General features: G+C 57.9%; 1 protein-coding gene across 3 annotated transcripts in view; it reads left to right on the plus strand.

The window, feature by feature from the left end:
• Positions 1–20,939, plus strand: part of ulk1b (unc-51 like autophagy activating kinase 1) — a 154,920-nt gene that overhangs the window by 112,161 nt on the left and 21,820 nt on the right. Inside the window, exon 23 of one of the 3 annotated variants that reach the window (XM_063074060.1) lies at positions 4,258–4,439. In XM_063074060.1, the coding sequence (XP_062930130.1) occupies positions 4,258–4,439 (182 nt within the window). Of the gene's footprint in view, positions 1–3,600; positions 4,220–4,257; positions 4,440–20,939 lie in introns of those variants that run through there. The other 2 variants (XM_063074063.1, XM_063074064.1) reach the window with 2 other exon arrangements.

A 20,939-nucleotide genomic window follows, 5' to 3' on the forward strand; every position in this document is an offset into this window, starting at 1 on the left:
CCTGTACAAGGAACAGTTGTCAAGGATGTGAAAAGGGTGCAGAGGAGGTTTATCAGCATGCTGCCTGGTGTAGAGAGCATGTGTCATCACGAGAGGCTGGACAACCTGGGCTGTTTTCTTTGGAGCGTGGGAGACTGAGGGGAGATCTGATCAAGGTTTATAAGATTATGAGAAGCACAGACAGAGTGGACAGAGACTCTCTGTTTCCCAGGATTGAAATGTCTAATGCCATTTAAGGTGAAAGGGTGTAATTTCAAAGGAGAATTGAGGGGCAAGTTTTTAACAGAGTATGGTGAAGCTTTGTAAGGCACTGGTGAGGCCTCACTTAGAGTATTGTGAGCAGTTTTGGGCCCTTTATCTTAGAAAGGATGTGCTGATATTGGAGAGGGTTCAAAGGAAATTCATGAAAACGACTCTGGTATTGAGAGGCTTCTCATATGAGGAGTGTTTGTTGGATCTGGGCCTCTACTCACTCGAATTCAGAAAAATGAGAAGGGATCTCACTGAAACCTATTGAATGTTGAAAGGCCTCAACAGAGTGGATGTGGAGAGGATGTTTCCTATGGTGGGAGAGTCTAGGATCAGAGGGCACAGCCCCAGAATAGAAAACATCCATTTAGAATGGTGATGCGGCGGAATTTCTTAAGCCAAAGAGTGGTGAAACTGCAGAATTCGTTGCTATAGGTCACTATGAAGGCCAAGTCACTGGGTACATTTAAGGAAGAGGTTGATCGATTCTTGATTAGCCAGGGCATGAAAGGATAGGGGGAGAAGGCAGGAGAGTGGGGATGAAAGGAAAAATGGATCAGCCATGATGAAATGGCAGAGCAGACTCGATTGCCAAATTCCGCTCCTATATCTTATGGTTTCATAGTGTTACAGGAGCTGTTATGGTTTTATAGTGCTACAGGGGGTGTTATGGTTTTACAGTGTTACGGGGGTGTTATGGTTTTACAGTGTTACAGGGGGTGTTATGGTTTTTTAGTATTACAGTGGGTGTTATGGTTTTATGGTGTTACGGGGGTGTTATGGTTTTATTGTTTTACAGAGGGTGCCGTGAATGTGCTGCCTGAGACGGTGGTTGAGGCAGACACATTAGAGAATTTTAAGATATGTTTTGAATGTGAGGAAAATGGAAGGACATTGTGTAGGCTAATTTCATTGGCAATTTGATTACTAATTTAATTGATTCAGGACAACATTGAGGGCCGAATGGCTTGTTCCTGAGCTGTACTGTTCTACGTTCTCTGTTCAGGCAGTAATGTTTTTACGTACATTTGAGCAAACCTGGGTAATTTTCATTCCTTTGAATTTACTAGAGCAGATCCATTGAAGGTGATTGGAAGAGATTATTGGGGGATGTCAGAGGTAGTGTTCTTACACACGGAGTGGTGGGTTGTGGAGAAAACATCCTTTCCACATCCACTCTATTCAGACCTTGCAACATTCAATAGGTTTCAATGAGATTCCCGCTTCAGTCTTCTAAACTCCAGTGAGTACAGGCCTAGGGCCATCAAACACTACTTATATTTTAACTCTTTCATTCCCAGAATCATTCTCGTGAACGTCCTCTGAATCCTTTCCAATGGCAGCACATCCTTTCTTAGATTTGCAGCCCAAACGTATGGGGTTGTATCCCAATCCTAGGCTGATACAACAGTGAGGGAGTGTTGTATTGTCTGTGAGGTGGCTGCTGAGTCTTCTGGGATGGGATATTAAACAGACGCTTATCCGCAAAACCCCACAGTTGCTATTTGGAAGAGAATGAGGCAAGTTTGCAGCAGAGATTGCTCAGGCAGATGGTTCCCCCGGGGAAGATTAAAGATTAACTTTATTTGTCACAGGTGCATGGTAATGTGCTTGATTTGCGTTGTGCAGGGGGCAGACCACAAGTGTCGCCACGCTTTCGGCTCCAACATAGCATGGCCAGGGCTCACTAAGCCTGAAGGGTTCTTCTTTGGAATGTGGGAGTAAAGAGACGCTCCCGGAGGAAACCCACGCGGTAACGGGGAGAATGTACAGGCTCCTTAGAGTAGTGGGGATTGCACCTCGGTCAGTGACGCGGCAAAGCGTTACACTACCGGTGCCGTCCGTGCCATTACACGGAGATTGTCCAGTCATGGCTCTCTGTGTGCAGAAGATGGCCGCCAGACAACAGTGACTACACTTGCATTGTGTGCTGCTGCTTGCCCTCTGGCCCCAACACATCCTTGGGTGTGTCGGTTGTGAACACCACCAATGATTTTCACTGTACGTTTCGACGTACATCTGAGTCTGAAGATCTGAAGACTTCTGAGGAACCTCTGCGGGGAGTGAAGTGTTTCGAGACGTCCCACAGTTGTGATGAGCTGTGTGAAGTGTATTGGTGGTGTTTTGCGTGCGTGGATACAGCTACCTCTGACAGCGTCATCACTGATAGTAAGATAAAATTGGATTGTTCGGGTACAGCCCAAATCAAGGCAGTGGGGTCCAGGCCCCAGAACATATCGAAGCGACTGAACCCAACGTTTGGACGACAATTTAAGCACTGGGCCGAATTGAAGGGTCAGGTATGGGCCGAATCGAGGCAGTGGGGACCAGGCCCCAGAGCATATCGAAGCGACTGAACCCGATGCCTGGACGACAATTTAAGCAGTGGGCCGAATCGTGAAGGTCAGGTATGGGCCGAATCGAGGCAGTGGGGACCAGGCCCCAGAGCATATCAAAGTGAACGAACCCGATGTTTGGACAACGATTCAGGTGCCGGGCCAGAATGAAAAGGTCAGGGTGTAGGGGGCCGAGGCGAGGGATGGGCTGGCTCAGTTTGCGGCTACACAACGTTTACTCAGCTCTGTGCTGAGCTAAGGATCTGTGGACAGACTCTCTTTGTGGACTTCAGTTCAGATCACTGTTTGTTTGTGGTTATTGTTTGCATGATTTGTTTTTCTCCTCTCCACATTGAGTGTTTATCAGTCTTTTTTTCAATGGGTTCTTTTGGGTTTCTTTGTTTCATGACGAATCACAGATAGTATATCGTATACATACTTTGATAATAAATGTACTTTGAACTTTTAAACTTTGAAAATAACTGGACCCAGGACACAAGCACTCTTACGACTCGACCACACTTTATTTCACCTGTGCACAAGGAGAGCAGTGTGTCCCCTGTGACCCCCACTGTTCTGAATTCTGAGCAGAGAAATGCCATTTTTATACAGAATCTGCTAGCAGTTACGAGTATTGAGCATTTGGTAAAGTGTGTATGTTTGAATTCCTTGCTTGCAAGAACAATCACCGTTCATACTACAGGTGTCAAAAGTCAATCAAAACTATAAGCTAACAACTGATGATACTTGAAGTTAGAATAGCAGTTGACCCTTATTGGAGTGCGTGCCTTGGATGGCTTATCTTGTCTCCAGAACCCTGCTGTGCAGAGGAAGTCTACGCTCTTCAAAGACCTGGGTTATCTGCATCTTCCTTCCAGTAAGATGGAGGAGTGCTGAAACGCAGTGGCTTTTACGGGGTCAGCCAGAGGTGTTACTGACCCTTCTAAACATACTTATTTTTACAAGACCCTGCTGGACATTAAGAACTCAAAGTACCGTCGGTCTACCCCACCAGGGAGTTGCTCATCGGCGGAGGAACCGAAGGGGCTGGCCTTGTTGCAGACCGTGCTGCTGCCTGCATCAGAGGAGTCCGTGCGGGAAGGCGGTGTGTAGTCTAACAGTGAGTTGTCATCTGTTCTTGTGATCGTAAGACCCTGTGGGGCGTTGGTACTGTGGAATGCTGCAAACCGATTCACTGGTTTATTGGCGGACGGCGGGAGAGGTGCGTGGCCTCGGTCGTGGCAAGGACCAGGCCTCAAGCCGCAGTTTCACCTGTTCACAGCCGCCCAGGAGAGAGGTGGCAGAGTGGCACGTCGCCCAGGCTAGAGTCAGTGCTGCCCCCCAGCGTACACTCAGCAAAAGTCAAACTGTATTGTGTTCAACTGCAGAATGCACTCAGGGACTTGGACTGTATTTCTTTTGTATGACTGTATTTTACTGCTGTCTGCCTTGTATGTGCCTTCTGCTGTATGTGAATGTTGGCACTGCACCTCGGCCCCAGAGTAACACTGTTTTGTTTGGCTGTATTCATGTCTGGTTGGATGACAATTAAACTTGAACTTGCTCTCGATCTGCCGTCCATCCTTGGCTGGATGTTATGTTAACCCTTGCCTTACCGCGACTTCCACAACTGCACAGGGTCCCTCACGCCCAGCGCCTGTCTCGTTCACAGCAGGAACACACCGTCATCCTGAAGAACCTGCGTTTCACACTGACCTTCGTTCACTGTGTGATGGAGATCGCCTCGGCCAGGGGCAGCTCCCTGGAGGCCACGTCCAGCTCGGGGACCGCCGGCAGCCAGCTTCAGGACAGTGTGGTGGTGGATCAGATTAGCCTCCTGAGCAAGGAGTGGAGGTGAGGCCTGTGGGGAGAGGAGAAGGGGTGGGGGAAGTGGGATGGCAGGGGAGAAGGTAAGAGGGAGGAGTGCGGGAGGTTAGCTCTAAACATTGTACCGCAGATCTGGTTCTAAGTTCCGTCCACTTGACACTCGCATTTAAAATTCTCACCCTTATTCCTCTGACACCCACACCCCTCCCTGTCTCTGTAACCCCCTTCATCCCCTACACCCCTCCCTGTCTCTGTAACCCCCTTCATCCCCTACACCCCTCCCTGTCTCTGTAACCCCCTTCATCCCCTACACCCCTCCCTGTCTCTGTAAACCCCTCCTTCCCCTACACCCCTCCCTGTCTCTGTAACCCCCTTCATCCCCTACACCCCTCCCTGTCTCTGTAACCCCCTTCATCCCCTACACCCCTCCCTGTCTCTGTAACCCCCTTCATCCCCTACACCCCTCCCTGTCTCTGTAACCCCCTTCATCCCCTACACCCCTCCCTGTCTCTGTAACCCCCTTCATCCCCTACACCCCTCCCTGTCTCTGTAACCCCCTTCATCCCCTACACCCCTCCCTGTCTCTGTAACCCCCTTCATCCCCTACACCCCTCCCTGTCTCTGTAACCCCCTTCATCCCCTACACCCCTCCCTGTCTCTGTAACCCCCTTCATCCCCTACACCCCTCCCTGTCTCTGTAACCCCCTTCATCCCCTACACCCCTCCCTGTCTCTGTAACCCCCTTCATCCCCTACACCCCTCCCTGTCTCTGTAACCCCCTTCATCCCCTACACCCCTCCCTGTCTCTGTAACCCCCTTCATCCCCTACACCCCTCCCTGTCTCTGTAACCCCCTTCATCCCCTACACCCCTCCCTGTCTCTGTAACCCCCTTCATCCCCTACACCCCTCCCTGTCTCTGTAACCCCCTTCATCCCCTACACCCCTCCCTGTCTCTGTAACCCCCTTCATCCCCTACACCCCTCCCTGTCTCTGTAACCCCCTTCATCCCCTACACCCCTCCCTGTCTCTGTAACCCCCTTCATCCCCTACACCCCTCCCTGTCTCTGTAACCCCCTTCATCCCCTACACCCCTCCCTGTCTCTGTAACCCCCTTCATCCCCTACACCCCTCCCTGTCTCTGTAACCCCCTTCATCCCCTACACCCCTCCCTGTCTCTGTAACCCCCTTCATCCCCTACACCCCTCCCTGTCTCTGTAACCCCCTCCATCCCCTACACCCCTCCCTGTCTCTGTAACCCCCTTCATCCCCTACACCCCTCCCTGTCTCTGTAACCCCCTTCATCCCCTACACCCCTCCCTGTCTCTGTAACCCCCTTCATCCCCTACACCCCTCCCTGTCTCTGTAACCCCCTTCATCCCCTACACCCCTCCCTGTCTCTGTAACCCCCTTCATCCCCTACACCCCTCCCTGTCTCTGTAACCCCCTTCATCCCCTACACCCCTCCCTGTCTCTGTAACCCCCTTCATCCCCTACACCCCTCCCTGTCTCTGTAACCCCCTTCATCCCCTACACCCCTCCCTGTCTCTGTAACCCCCTTCATCCCCTACACCCCTCCCTGTCTCTGTAACCCCCTCCATCCCCTACACCCCTCCCTGTCTCTGTAACCCCCTCCATCCCCTACACCCCTCCCTGTCTCTGTAACCCCCTTCATCCCCTACACCCCTCCCTGTCTCTGTAACCCCCTTCATCCCCTACACCCCTCCCTGTCTCTGTAACCCCCTTCATCCCCTACACCCCTCCCTGTCTCTGTAACCCCCTTCATCCCTTACACCCCTCCCTGTCTCTGTAACCCCCTTCATCCCCTACACCCCTCCCTGTCTCTGTAACCCCCTTCATCCCCTACACCCCTCCCTGTCTCTGTAACCCCCTTCATCCCCTACACCCCTCCCTGTCTCTGTAACCCCCTTCATCCCCTACACCCCTCCCTGTCTCTGTAACCCCCTTCATCCCCTACACCCCTCCCTGTCTCTGTAACCCCTCCATCCCCTACCCCCTTCCCTGTCTCTGTAACCCCCTCCATCCCCTACACCCCTCCCTGTCTCTGTAACCCCCTTCATCCCCTACACCCCTCCCTGTCTCTGTAAACCCCTCCTTCCCCTACACCCCTCCCTGTCTCTGTAACCCCCTCCATCCCCTACACCCCTCCCTGTCTCTGTAACCCCCTTCATCCCCTACACCCCTCCCTGTCTCTGTAAACCCCTCCTTCCCCTACACCCCTCCCTGTCTCTGTAACCCCCTCCATCCCCTACACCCCTCCCTGTCTCTGTAAACCCCTCCTTCCCCTACACCCCTCCCTGTCTCTGTAACCCCCTTCATCCCCTACACCCCTCCCTGTCTCTGTAACCCCCTTCATCCCCTACACCCCTCCCTGTCTCTGTAACCCCCTTCATCCCCTACACCCCTCCCTGTCTCTGTAACCCCCTTCATCCCCTACACCCCTCCCTGTCTCTGTAACCCCCTCCAGCCCCTACACCCCTCCCTGTCTCTGTAAACCCCTCCTTCCCCTACACCCCTCCTGTCTCTGTAACCCCCTCCTTCCCCTACACCCCTCCCTGTCTCTGTAACCCCCTTCATCCCCTACACCCCTCCCTGTCTCTGTAACCCCCTTCATCCCCTACACCCCTCCCTGTCTCTGTAACCCCCTTCATCCCCTACACCCCTCCCTGTCTCTGTAACCCCTCCATCCCCTACCCCCTTCCCTGTCTCTGTAACCCCCTCCATCCCCTACACCCCTCCCTGTCTCTGTAACCCCCTTCATCCCCTACACCCCTCCCTGTCTCTGTAACCCCCTTCATCCCCTACACCCCTCCCTGTCTCTGTAACCCCCTTCATCCCCTACACCCCTCCCTGTCTCTGTAACCCCCTTCATCCCCTACACCCCTCCCTGTCTCTGTAACCCCCTTCATCCCCTACACCCCTCCCTGTCTCTGTAACCCCCTTCATCCCCTACACCCCTCCCTGTCTCTGTAACCCCTCCATCCCCTACCCCCTTCCCTGTCTCTGTAACCCCCTCCATCCCCTACACCCCTCCCTGTCTCTGTAACCCCCTTCATCCCCTACACCCCTCCCTGTCTCTGTAACCCCCTTCATCCCCTACACCCCTCCCTGTCTCTGTAACCCCCTTCATCCCCTACACCCCTCCCTGTCTCTGTAACCCCCTTCATCCCCTACACCCCTCCCTGTCTCTGTAACCCCCTCCTTCCCCTACACCCCTCCCTGTCTCTGTAACCCCCTCCATCCCTTACACCCCTCCCTGTCTCTGTAACCCCCTTCATCCCCTACACCCCTCCCTGTCTCTGTAACCCCCTTCATCCCCTACACCCCTCCCTGTCTCTGTAACCCCCTTCATCCCCTACACCCCTCCCTGTCTCTGTAACCCCCTCCTTCCCCTACACCCCTCCCTGTCTCTGTAACCCCCTCCATCCCTTACACCCCTCCCTGTCTCTGTAACCCCCTTCATCCCCTACACCCCTCCCTGTCTCTGTAACCCCCTTCATCCCCTACACCCCTCCCTGTCTCTGTAACCCCCTTCATCCCCTACACCCCTCCCTGTCTCTGTAACCCCCTTCATCCCCTACACCCCTCCCTGTCTCTGTAACCCCCTTCATCCCCTACACCCCTCCCTGTCTCTGTAACCCCCTCCTTCCCCTACACCCCTCCCTGTCTCTGTAACCCCCTTCATCCCCTACACCCCTCCCTGTCTCTGTAACCCCCTTCATCCCCTACACCCCTCCCTGTCTCTGTAACCCCCTTCATCCCCTACACCCCTCCCTGTCTCTGTAACCCCCTCCATCCCCTACACCCCTCCCTGTCTCTGTAACCCCCTTCATCCCCTACACCCCTCCCTGTCTCTGTAACCCCCTTCATCCCCTACACCCCTCCCTGTCTCTGTAACCCCCTTCATCCCCTACACCCCTCCCTGTCTCTGTAACCCCCTTCATCCCCTACACCCCTCCCTGTCTCTGTAACCCCCTTCATCCCCTACACCCCTCCCTGTCTCTGTAACCCCCTTCATCCCCTACACCCCTCCCTGTCTCTGTAACCCCCTTCATCCCCTACACCCCTCCCTGTCTCTGTAACCCCCTTCATCCCCTACACCCCTCCCTGTCTCTGTAACCCCCTTCATCCCCTACACCCCTCCCTGTCTCTGTAACCCCCTTCATCCCCTACACCCCTCCCTGTCTCTGTAACCCCCTTCATCCCCTACACCCCTCCCTGTCTCTGTAACCCCCTTCATCCCCTACACCCCTCCCTGTCTCTGTAACCCCCTTCATCCCCTACACCCCTCCCTGTCTCTGTAACCCCCTTCATCCCCTACACCCCTCCCTGTCTCTGTAACCCCCTTCATCCCCTACACCCCTCCCTGTCTCTGTAACCCCCTTCATCCCCTACACCCCTCCCTGTCTCTGTAACCCCCTTCATCCCCTACACCCCTCCCTGTCTCTGTAACCCCCTTCATCCCCTACACCCCTCCCTGTCTCTGTAACCCCCTTCATCCCCTACACCCCTCCCTGTCTCTGTAACCCCCTTCATCCCCTACACCCCTCCCTGTCTCTGTAACCCCCTTCATCCCCTACACCCCTCCCTGTCTCTGTAACCCCCTTCATCCCCTACACCCCTCCCTGTCTCTGTAACCCCCTTCATCCCCTACACCCCTCCCTGTCTCTGTAACCCCCTTCATCCCCTACACCCCTCCCTGTCTCTGTAACCCCCTTCATCCCCTACACCCCTCCCTGTCTCTGTAACCCCCTTCATCCCCTACACCCCTCCCTGTCTCTGTAACCCCCTTCATCCCCTACACCCCTCCCTGTCTCTGTAACCCCCTTCATCCCCTACACCCCTCCCTGTCTCTGTAACCCCCTTCATCCCCTACACCCCTCCCTGTCTCTGTAACCCCCTTCATCCCCTACACCCCTCCCTGTCTCTGTAACCCCTCCATCCCCTACACCCCTCCCTGTCTCTGTAACCCCCTTCATCCCCTACACCCCTCCCTGTCTCTGTAACCCCCTTCATCCCCTACACCCCTCCCTGTCTCTGTAACCCCCTTCATCCCCTACACCCCTCCCTGTCTCTGTAACCCCCTTCATCCCCTACACCCCTCCCTGTCTCTGTAACCCCCTTCATCCCCTACACCCCTCCCTGTCTCTGTAACCCCCTTCATCCCCTACACCCCTCCCTGTCTCTGTAACCCCCTTCATCCCCTACACCCCTCCCTGTCTCTGTAACCCCCTTCATCCCCTACACCCCTCCCTGTCTCTGTAACCCCCTTCATCCCCTACACCCCTCCCTGTCTCTGTAACCCCCTTCATCCCCTACACCCCTCCCTGTCTCTGTAACCCCCTTCATCCCCTACACCCCTCCCTGTCTCTGTAACCCCCTTCATCCCTTACACCCCTCCCTGTCTCTGTAACCCCCTTCATCCCCTACACCCCTCCCTGTCTCTGTAACCCCCTTCATCCCCTACACCCCTCCCTGTCTCTGTAACCCCCTTCATCCCCTACACCCCTCCCTGTCTCTGTAACCCCCTTCATCCCCTACACCCCTCCCTGTCTCTGTAACCCCCTTCATCCCCTACACCCCTCCCTGTCTCTGTAACCCCCTTCATCCCCTACACCCCTCCCTGTCTCTGTAACCCCCTTCATCCCCTACACCCCTCCCTGTCTCTGTAACCCCCTTCATCCCCTACACCCCTCCCTGTCTCTGTAACCCCCTTCATCCCCTACACCCCTCCCTGTCTCTGTAACCCCCTTCATCCCCTACACCCCTCCCTGTCTCTGTAACCCCCTTCATCCCCTACACCCCTCCCTGTCTCTGTAACCCCCTTCATCCCTTACACCCCTCCCTGTCTCTGTAACCCCCTTCATCCCCTACACCCCTCCCTGTCTCTGTAACCCCCTTCATCCCCTACACCCCTCCCTGTCTCTGTAACCCCCTTCATCCCCTACACCCCTCCCTGTCTCTGTAACCCCCTTCATCCCCTACACCCCTCCCTGTCTCTGTAACCCCCTTCATCCCCTACACCCCTCCCTGTCTCTGTAACCCCCTCCATCCCTTACACCCCTCCCTGTCTCTGTAACCCCCTTCATCCCCTACACCCCTCCCTGTCTCTGTAACCCCCTTCATCCCCTACACCCCTCCCTGTCTCTGTAACCCCCTTCATCCCCTACACCCCTCCCTGTCTCTGTAACCCCTCCATCCCCTACCCCCTTCCCTGTCTCTGTAACCCCCTCCATCCCCTACACCCCTCCCTGTCTCTGTAACCCCCTTCATCCCCTACACCCCTCCCTGTCTCTGTAACCCCCTTCATCCCCTACACCCCTCCCTGTCTCTGTAACCCCCTTCATCCCCTACACCCCTCCCTGTCTGTACAACCCTGGCTGACACCTACACCCCTCCCTGTCTGACACCTACACCCCTCCCTGTCTCTGTAACCCCCTCAATCCCCTACACCCCTCCCTGTCTCTGTAACCCCCTTCATCCCCTACACCCCTCCCTGTCTCTGTAACCCCCTCAATCCCCTACACCCCTCCCTGTCTCTGTAACCCCTCCCTGTCTGACACCTACACCCCTCCCTGTCTCTGTAACCCCCTCAATCCCCTACACCCCTCCCTGTCTCTGTAACCCCCTTCATCCCCTACACCCCTCCCTGTCTCTGTAACCCCCTCAATCCCCTACACCCCTCCCTGTCTCTGTAACCCCCTTCATCCCCTACACCCCTCCCTGTCTCTGTAACCCCCTCCTTCCCTACACCCCTCCCTGTCTCTGTAACCCCCTCCTTCCCCTACACCCCTCCCTGTCTCTGTAACCCCCTCCATCCCCTACACCCCTCCCTGTCTGTACAACCCTGGCTGACACCTACACCCCTCCCTGTCTGACACCTACACCCCTCCCTGTGTCTGTGACCCCCTCAATCCCCTACACCCCTCCCTGTCTCTGTAACCCCCTTCATCCCCTACACCCCTCCCTGTCTCTGTAACCCTCTTCATCCCCTACACCCCTCCCTGTCTCTGTAACCCCCTCCATCCCCTACACCCCTCCCTGTCTCTGTAACCCTCTTCATCCCCTACACCCCTCCCTGTCTCTGTAACCCCCTCCAGCCCCTACACCCCTCCCTGTCTCTGTAACCCCCTCCTTCCCTACACCCCTCCCTGTCTCTGTAACCCCCTCCTTCCACTACACCCCTCCCTGTCTCTGTAACCCGCTCCTTCCCCTACACCCCTCCCTGTCTCTGTAAACCCCTCCAGCCCCTACACCCCTCCCTGTCTCTGTAACCCCCTCCTTCCCCTACACCCCTCCCTGTCTCTGTAACCCCCTCCTTCCACTACACCCCTCCCTGTCTCTGTAACCCCCTCCTTCCCCTACACCCCTCCCTGTCTCTGTAACCCCCTCCATCCCCTACCCCCTTCCCTGTCTCTGTAACCCCCTCCAGCCCCTACACCCCTCCCTGTCTCTGTAAACCACTCCAGCCCCTACACCCCTCCCTGTCTCTGTAACCCCCTTCATCCCCTACACCCCTCCCTGTCTCTGTAACCCCCTTCATCCCCTACACCCCTCCCTGTCTCTGTAACCCCCTTCATCCCCTACACCCCTCCCTGTCTCTGTAACCCCCTTCATCCCCTACACCCCTCCCTGTCTCTGTAACCCCCTTCATCCCTTACACCCCTCCCTGTCTCTGTAACCCCCTTCATCCCCTACACCCCTCCCTGTCTCTGTAACCCCCTTCATCCCCTACACCCCTCCCTGTCTCTGTAACCCCCTTCATCCCCTACACCCCTCCCTGTCTCTGTAACCCCCTTCATCCCCTACACCCCTCCCTGTCTCTGTAACCCCCTTCATCCCCTACACCCCTCCCTGTCTCTGTAACCCCCTCCATCCCTTACACCCCTCCCTGTCTCTGTAACCCCCTTCATCCCCTACACCCCTCCCTGTCTCTGTAACCCCCTTCATCCCCTACACCCCTCCCTGTCTCTGTAACCCCCTTCATCCCCTACACCCCTCCCTGTCTCTGTAACCCCTCCATCCCCTACCCCCTTCCCTGTCTCTGTAACCCCCTCCATCCCCTACACCCCTCCCTGTCTCTGTAACCCCCTTCATCCCCTACACCCCTCCCTGTCTCTGTAACCCCCTTCATCCCCTACACCCCTCCCTGTCTCTGTAACCCCCTTCATCCCCTACACCCCTCCCTGTCTGTACAACCCTGGCTGACACCTACACCCCTCCCTGTCTGACACCTACACCCCTCCCTGTCTCTGTAACCCCCTCAATCCCCTACACCCCTCCCTGTCTCTGTAACCCCCTTCATCCCCTACACCCCTCCCTGTCTCTGTAACCCCCTCAATCCCCTACACCCCTCCCTGTCTCTGTAACCCCTCCCTGTCTGACACCTACACCCCTCCCTGTCTCTGTAACCCCCTCAATCCCCTACACCCCTCCCTGTCTCTGTAACCCCCTTCATCCCCTACACCCCTCCCTGTCTCTGTAACCCCCTCAATCCCCTACACCCCTCCCTGTCTCTGTAACCCCCTTCATCCCCTACACCCCTCCCTGTCTCTGTAACCCCCTCCTTCCCTACACCCCTCCCTGTCTCTGTAACCCCCTCCTTCCCCTACACCCCTCCCTGTCTCTGTAACCCCCTCCATCCCCTACACCCCTCCCTGTCTGTACAACCCTGGCTGACACCTACACCCCTCCCTGTCTGACACCTACACCCCTCCCTGTGTCTGTGACCCCCTCAATCCCCTACACCCCTCCCTGTCTCTGTAACCCCCTTCATCCCCTACACCCCTCCCTGTCTCTGTAACCCTCTTCATCCCCTACACCCCTCCCTGTCTCTGTAACCCCCTCCATCCCCTACACCCCTCCCTGTCTCTGTAACCCTCTTCATCCCCTACACCCCTCCCTGTCTCTGTAACCCCCTCCAGCCCCTACACCCCTCCCTGTCTCTGTAACCCCCTCCTTCCCTACACCCCTCCCTGTCTCTGTAACCCCCTCCTTCCACTACACCCCTCCCTGTCTCTGTAACCCGCTCCTTCCCCTACACCCCTCCCTGTCTCTGTAAACCCCTCCAGCCCCTACACCCCTCTCTGTCTCTGTAACCCCCTCCTTCCCCTACACCCCTCCCTGTCTCTGTAACCCCCTCCTTCCACTACACCCCTCCCTGTCTCTGTAACCCCCTCCTTCCCCTACACCCCTCCCTGTCTCTGTAACCCCCTCCATCCCCTACCCCCTTCCCTGTCTCTGTAACCCCCTCCAGCCCCTACACCCCTCCCTGTCTCTGTAAACCACTCCTGCCCCTACACCCCTCCCTGTCTCTGTAACCCCCTCCAGCCCCTACACCCCTCCCTGTCTCTGTAAACCACTCCAGCCCCTACACCCCTCCCTGTCTCTGTAACCCCCTCCAGCCCCTACACCCCTCCCTGTCTCTGTAACCACCTCCTTCCCCTACACCCCCCCGTCTCTGAAACCCCTCCTTCCCCTACACCCCTCCCTGTCTCTGTAACCCCTCCATCCCCTACCCCCTTCCCTGTCTCTGTAACCCCCTACACCCCTCCCTGTCTCTGTAACCCCCTCCATCCCCTACACCCCTCCCTGTCTCTGTAACCCCCTCCATCCCCTACACCCCTCCTGTCTCTGTAACCCCCTCCTTCCCCTACACCCCTCCCTGTCTCTGTAACCCCTCCATCCCCTACCCCCTTCCATGTCTCTGTAACCCCCTCCTTCCCCTACACCCCTCCCTGTCTCTGTAACCCCTCCATCCCCTACCCCCTTCCATGTCTCTGTAACCCCCTCCAGCCCCTACACCCCTCCCTGTCTCTGTAACCCCCTCCTTCCCCTACACCCCTCCCTGTCTCTGTAACCCCTCCATCCCCTACCCCCTTCCCTGTCTCTGTAACCCCCTCCATCCCCTACACCCCTCCCTGTCTCTGTAACCCCCTCCATCGCCTACACCCCTCCCTGTCTCTGTAACCCCTCCAGCCCCTACACCCCTCCTGTCTCTGTAACCCCCTCCTTCCCCTACACCCCTCCCTGTCTCTGTAACCCCCTCCAACCCCTACACCCCTCCCTGTCTCTGTAACCCCCTCCTTCCCCTACACCCCTCCCTGTCTCTGTAACCCCGTCCTTCCCCTACACCCCTCCCTGTCTCTGTAAACCACTCCATCCCCTACACCCCTCCCTGTCTCTGTAACCCCCTCCTTCCCCTACACCCCTCCCTGTCTCTGTAAACCCCTCCTTCCCCTACACCCCTCCCTGTCTCTGTAACCCCCTCCAGCCCCTACATCCCTCCCTGTCTCTGTAACCCCCTCCAGCCCCTACACCCCTCCCTGTCTCTGTAAACCCCTCCTTCCCCTTCACCCCTCCCTGTCTCTGTAACCACCTCCTTCCCCTACACCCCCCCGTCTCTGAAACCCCTCCTTCCCCTACACCCCTCCCTGTCTCTGTAACCCCCTACACCCCTCCCTGTCTCTGTAACCCCCTCCATCCCCTACACCCCTCCCTGTCTCTGTAACCCCCTCCATCCCCTACACCCCTCCTGTCTCTGTAACCCCCTCCTTCCCCTACACCCCTCCCTGTCTCTGTAACCCCTCCATCCCCTACCACCTTCCATGTCTCTGTAACCCCCTCCAGCCCCTACACCCCTCCCTGTCTCTGTAACCCCCTCCTTCCCCTACACCCCTCCCTGTCTCTGTAACCCCTCCATCCCCTACCCCCTTCCCTGTCTCTGTAACCCGCTCCATCCCCTACACCCCTCCCTGTCTCTGTAACCCCCTCCATCCCCTACACCCCTCCCTGTCTCTGTAACCCCTCCAGCCCCTACACCCCTCCTGTCTCTGTAAACCCCTCCTTCCCCGACACCCCTCCCTGTCTCTGTAACCCCCTCCATCCCCTACACCCCTCCCTGTCTCTGTAAACCCCTCCTTCCCCTACACCCCTCCCTGTCTCTGTAACCCCCTCCTTCCCCTACACCCCCCCGTCTCTGAAACCCCCTCCTTCCCCTACACCCCCCCGTCTCTGTAACCCCCTCCATCCCCTACACCCCTCCCTGTCTCTGTAAACCCCTCCTTCCCCTACACCCCTCCCTGTCTCTGTAAACCCCTCCTTCCCCTACACCCCTCCCTGTCTCTGTAAACCCCTCCTTCCCCTACACCCCCCCGTCTCTGTAAACCCCTCCTTCCCCTACACCCCTCCCTGTCTCTGTAACCCCCTCCAGCCCCTACATCCCTCCCTGTCTCTGTAAACCCCTCCTTCCCCTACACCCCTCCCTGTCTCTGTAACCCCCTCCAGCCCCTACACCCCTCCCTGTCTCTGTAACCCCCTCCATCCCCTACACCCCTCCCTGTCTCTGTAACCCCTCCATCCCTAATACCCCTCCCTGTCTCTGTAAACCCCTCCTTCCCCTACACCCCCCCGTCTCTGAAACCCCTCCTTCCCCTACACCCCTCCCTGTCTCTGTAACCCCTCCATCCCCTACCCCCTTCCCTGTCTCTGTAACCCCCTACACCCCTCCCTGTCTCTGTAACCCCCTCCATCCCCTACACCCCTCCCTGTCTCTGTAACCCCCTCCATCCCCTACACCCCTCCTGTCTCTGTAACCCCCTCCTTCCCCTACACCCCTCCCTGTCTCTGTAACCCCTCCATCCCCTACCCCCTTCCATGTCTCTGTAACCCCCTTCATCCCCTACACCCCTCCCTGTCTCTGTAACCCTCTTCATCCCCTACACCCCTCCCTGTCTCTGTAACCCTCTTCATCCCCTACACCCCTCCCTGTCTCTGTAACCCCCTCCTTCCCTACACCCCTCCCTGTCTCTGTAACCCCCTCCTTCCCCTACACCCCTCCCTGTCTCTGTAACCCCCTCCTTCCCCTACACCCCTCCCTGTCTCTGTAAACCCCTCCAGCCCCTACACCCCTCCCTGTCTCTGTAACCCCCTCCTTCCCCTACACCCCTCCCTGTCTCTGTAACCCCCTCCTTCCACTACACCCCTCCCTGTCTCTGTAACCCCCTCCTTCCCTACACCCCTCCCTGTCTCTGTAACCCCCTCCTTCCCCTACACCCCTCCCTGTCTCTGTAACCCCCTCCTTCCCCTACACCCCTCCCTGTCTCTGTAACCCCCTCCAGCCCCTACACCCCTCCCTGTCTCTGTAAACCACTCCAGCCCCTACACCCCTCCCTGTCTCTGTAACCCCCTCCAGCCCCTACACCCCTCCCTGTCTCTGTAAACCACTCCAGCCCCTACACCCCTCCCTGTCTCTGTAACCCCCTCCAGCCCCTACACCCCTCCCTGTCTCTGTAACCACCTCCTTCCCCTACACCCCCCCGTCTCTGAAACCCCTCCTTCCCCTACACCCCTCCCTGTCTCTGTAACCCCTCCATCCCCTACCCCCTTCCCTGTCTCTGTAACCCCCTACACCCCTCCCTGTCTCTGTAACCCCCTCCATCCCCTACACCCCTCCCTGTCTCTGTAACCCCCTCCATCCCCTACACCCCTCCTGTCTCTGTAACCCCCTCCTTCCCCTACACCCCTCCCTGTCTCTGTAACCCCTCCATCCCCTACCCCCTTCCATGTCTCTGTAACCCCCTCCTTCCCCTACACCCCTCCCTGTCTCTGTAACCCCTCCATCCCCTACCCCCTTCCATGTCTCTGTAACCCCCTCCAGCCCCTACACCCCTCCCTGTCTCTGTAACCCCCTCCTTCCCCTACACCCCTCCCTGTCTCTGTAACCCCTCCATCCCCTACCCCCTTCCCTGTCTCTGTAACCCCCTCCATCCCCTACACCCCTCCCTGTCTCTGTAACCCCCTCCATCCCCTACACCCCTCCCTGTCTCTGTAACCCCTCCAGCCCCTACACCCCTCCTGTCTCTGTAACCCCCTCCTTCCCCTACACCCCTCCCTGTCTCTGTAACCCCCTCCAACCCCTACACCCCTCCCTGTCTCTGTAACCCCCTCCTTCCCCTACACCCCTCCCTGTCTCTGTAACCCCGTCCTTCCCCTACACCCCTCCCTGTCTCTGTAAACCACTCCATCCCCTACACCCCTCCCTGTCTCTGTAACCCCCTCCATCCCCTACACCCCTCCCTGTCTCTGTAAACCCCTCCTTCCCCTACACCCCTCCCTGTCTCTGTAACCACCTCCTTCCCCTACACCCCCCCGTCTCTGAAACCCCTCCTTCCCCTACACCCCTCCCTGTCTCTGTAACCCCCTACACCCCTCCCTGTCTCTGTAACCCCCTCCATCCCCTACACCCCTCCCTGTCTCTGTAACCCCCTCCATCCCCTACACCCCTCCTGTCTCTGTAACCCCCTCCTTCCCCTACACCCCTCCCTGTCTCTGTAACCCCTCCATCCCCTACCCCCTTCCATGTCTCTGTAACCCCCTCCAGCCCCTACACCCCTCCCTGTCTCTGTAACCCCCTCCTTCCCCTACACCCCTCCCTGTCTCTGTAACCCCTCCATCCCCTACCCCCTTCCCTGTCTCTGTAACCCGCTCCATCCCCTACACCCCTCCCTGTCTCTGTAACCCCCTCCATCCCCTACACCCCTCCCTGTCTCTGTAACCCCTCCAGCCCCTACACCCCTCCTGTCTCTGTAACCCCCTCCTTCCCCGACACCCCTCCCTGTCTCTGTAACCCCCTCCATCCCCTACACCCCTCCCTGTCTCTGTAAACCCCTCCTTCCCCTACACCCCTCCCTGTCTCTGTAACCCCCTCCTTCCCCTACACCCCCCGTCTCTGAAACCCCCTCCTTCCCCTACACCCCCCCGTCTCTGTAACCCCCTCCATCCCCTACACCCCTCCCTGTCTCTGTAAACCCCTCCTTCCCCTACACCCCTCCCTGTCTCTGTAAACCCCTCCTTCCCCTACACCCCTCCCTGTCTCTGTAAACCCCTCCTTCCCCTACACCCCCCGTCTCTGTAAACCCCTCCTTCCCCTACACCCCTCCCTGTCTCTGTAACCCCCTCCAGCCCCTACATCCCTCCCTGTCTCTGTAAACCCCTCCTTCCCCTACACCCCTCCCTGTCTCTGTAACCCCCTCCAGCCCCTACACCCCTCCCTGTCTCTGTAACCCCCTCCATCCCCTACACCCCTCCCTGTCTCTGTAACCCCTCCATCCCTAACACCCCTCCCTGTCTCTGTAAACCCCTCCTTCCCCTACACCCCCCGTCTCTGAAACCCCTCCTTCCCCTACACCCCTCCCTGTCTCTGTAACCCCTCCATCCCCTACCCCCTTCCCTGTCTCTGTAACCCCCTACACCCCTCCCTGTCTCTGTAACCCCCTCCATCCCCTACACCCCTCCCTGTCTCTGTAACCCCCTCCATCCCCTACACCCCTCCTGTCTCTGTAACCCCCTCCTTCCCCTACACCCCTCCCTGTCTCTGTAACCCCTCCATCCCCTACACCCCCCTGTCTCTGTAAACCCCTCCTTCCCCTACACCCCTCCCTGTCTCTGTAACCCCTCCATCCCCTACCCCCTTCCCTGTCTCTGTAACCCGCTCCATCCCCTACACCCCTCCCTGTCTCTGTAACCCCCTCCTTCCCCTACACCCCTCCCTGTCTCTGTAACCCCTCCATCCCCTACCCCCTTCCCTGTCTCTGTAACCCGCTCCATCCCCTACACCCCTCCCTGTCTCTGTAACCCCCTCCATCCCCTACACCCCTCCCTGTCTCTGTAACCCCTCCAGCCCCTACACCCCTCCTGTCTCTGTAACCCCCTCCTTCCCCGACACCCCTCCCTGTCTCTGTAACCCCCTCCATCCCCTACACCCCTCCCTGTCTCTGTAAACCCCTCCTTCCCCTACACCCCTCCCTGTCTCTGTAACCCCCTCCTTCCCCTACACCCCCCCATCTCTGAAACCCCCTCCTTCCCCTACACCCCCCCGTCTCTGTAACCCCCTCCATCCCCTACACCCCTCCCTGTCTCTGTAAACCCCTCCTTCCCCTACACCCCTCCCTGTCTCTGTAAACCCCTCCTTCCCCTACACCCCTCCCTGTCTCTGTAAACCCCTCCTTCCCCTACACCCCCCCGTCTCTGTAAACCCCTCCTTCCCCTACACCCCTCCCTGTCTCTGTAACCCCCTCCAGCCCCTACATCCCTCCCTGTCTCTGTAAACCCCTCCTTCCCCTACACCCCTCCCTGTCTCTGTAACACCCCTCCAGCCCCTACACCCCTCCCTGTCTCTGTAACCCCCTCCATCCCCTACACCCCTCCCTGTCTCTGTAACCCCTCCATCCCCTACACCCCTCCCTGTCTCTGTAAACCCCTCCTTCCCCTACACCCCCCCGTCTCTGAAACCCCTCCTTCCCCTACACCCCTCCCTGTCTCTGTAACCCCTCCATCCCCTACCCCCTTCCCTGTCTCTGTAACCCCCTACACCCCTCCCTGTCTCTGTAACCCCCTCCATCCCCTACACCCCTCCCTGTCTCTGTAACCCCCTCCATCCCCTACACCCCTCCTGTCTCTGTAACCCCCTCCTTCCCCTACACCCCTCCCTGTCTCTGTAACCCCTCCATCCCCTACCCCCTTCCATGTCTCTGTAACCCCCTCCAGCCCCTACACCCCTCCCTGTCTCTGTAAACCACTCCATCCCCTACACCCCTCCCTGTCTCTGTAAACCACTCCATCCCCTACACCCCTCCCTGTCTCTGTAAACCCCTCCAGCCCCTACACCCCTCCCTGTCTCTGTAACCCCCTCCTTCCCCTACACCCCTCCCTGTCTCTGTAACCCCTCCATCCCCTACCCCCTTCCCTGTCTCTGTAACCCCCTCCATCCCCTACACCCCTCCCTGTCTCTGTAACCCCCTCCATCCCCTACACCCCTCCCTGTCTCTGTAACCCCCTCCATCCCCTACACCCCTCCCTGTCTCTGTAAACCCCTCCTTCCCCTACACCCCTCCCTGTCTCTGTAAACCCCTCCTTCCCCTACACCCCTCCCTGTCTCTGTAACCCTCTTCATCCCCTACACCCCTCCCTGTCTCTGTAACCCCCTCCTTCCCTACACCCCTCCCTGTCTCTGTAACCCCCTCCTTCCCCTACACCCCTCCCTGTCTCTGTAACCCCCTCCTTCCACTACACCCCTCCCTGTCTCTGTAACCCCCTCCTTCCCCTACACCCCTCCCTGTCTCTGTAACCCCCTCCATCCCCTACCCCCTTCCCTGTCTCTGTAACCCCCTCCAGCCCCTACACCCCTCCCTGTCTCTGTAAACCACTCCAGCCCCTACACCCCTCCCTGTCTCTGTAACCCCCTCCATCCCCTACACCCCTCCCTGTCTCTGTAAACCACTCCAGCCCCTACACCCCTCCCTGTCTCTGTAACCCCCTCCAGCCCCTACACCCCTCCCTGTCTCTGTAACCACCTCCTTCCCCTACACCCCCCCGTCTCTGAAACCCCTCCTTCCCCTACACCCCTCCCTGTCTCTGTAACCCCTCCATCCCCTACCCCCTTCCCTGTCTCTGTAACCCCCTACACCCCTCCCTGTCTCTGTAACCCCCTCCATCCCCTACACCCCTCC

This window comes from Mobula hypostoma, chromosome 21 (genome assembly GCF_963921235.1).
Source record: "Mobula hypostoma chromosome 21, sMobHyp1.1, whole genome shotgun sequence".
Lineage (NCBI taxonomy): Eukaryota > Metazoa > Chordata > Chondrichthyes > Myliobatiformes > Myliobatidae > Mobula > Mobula hypostoma.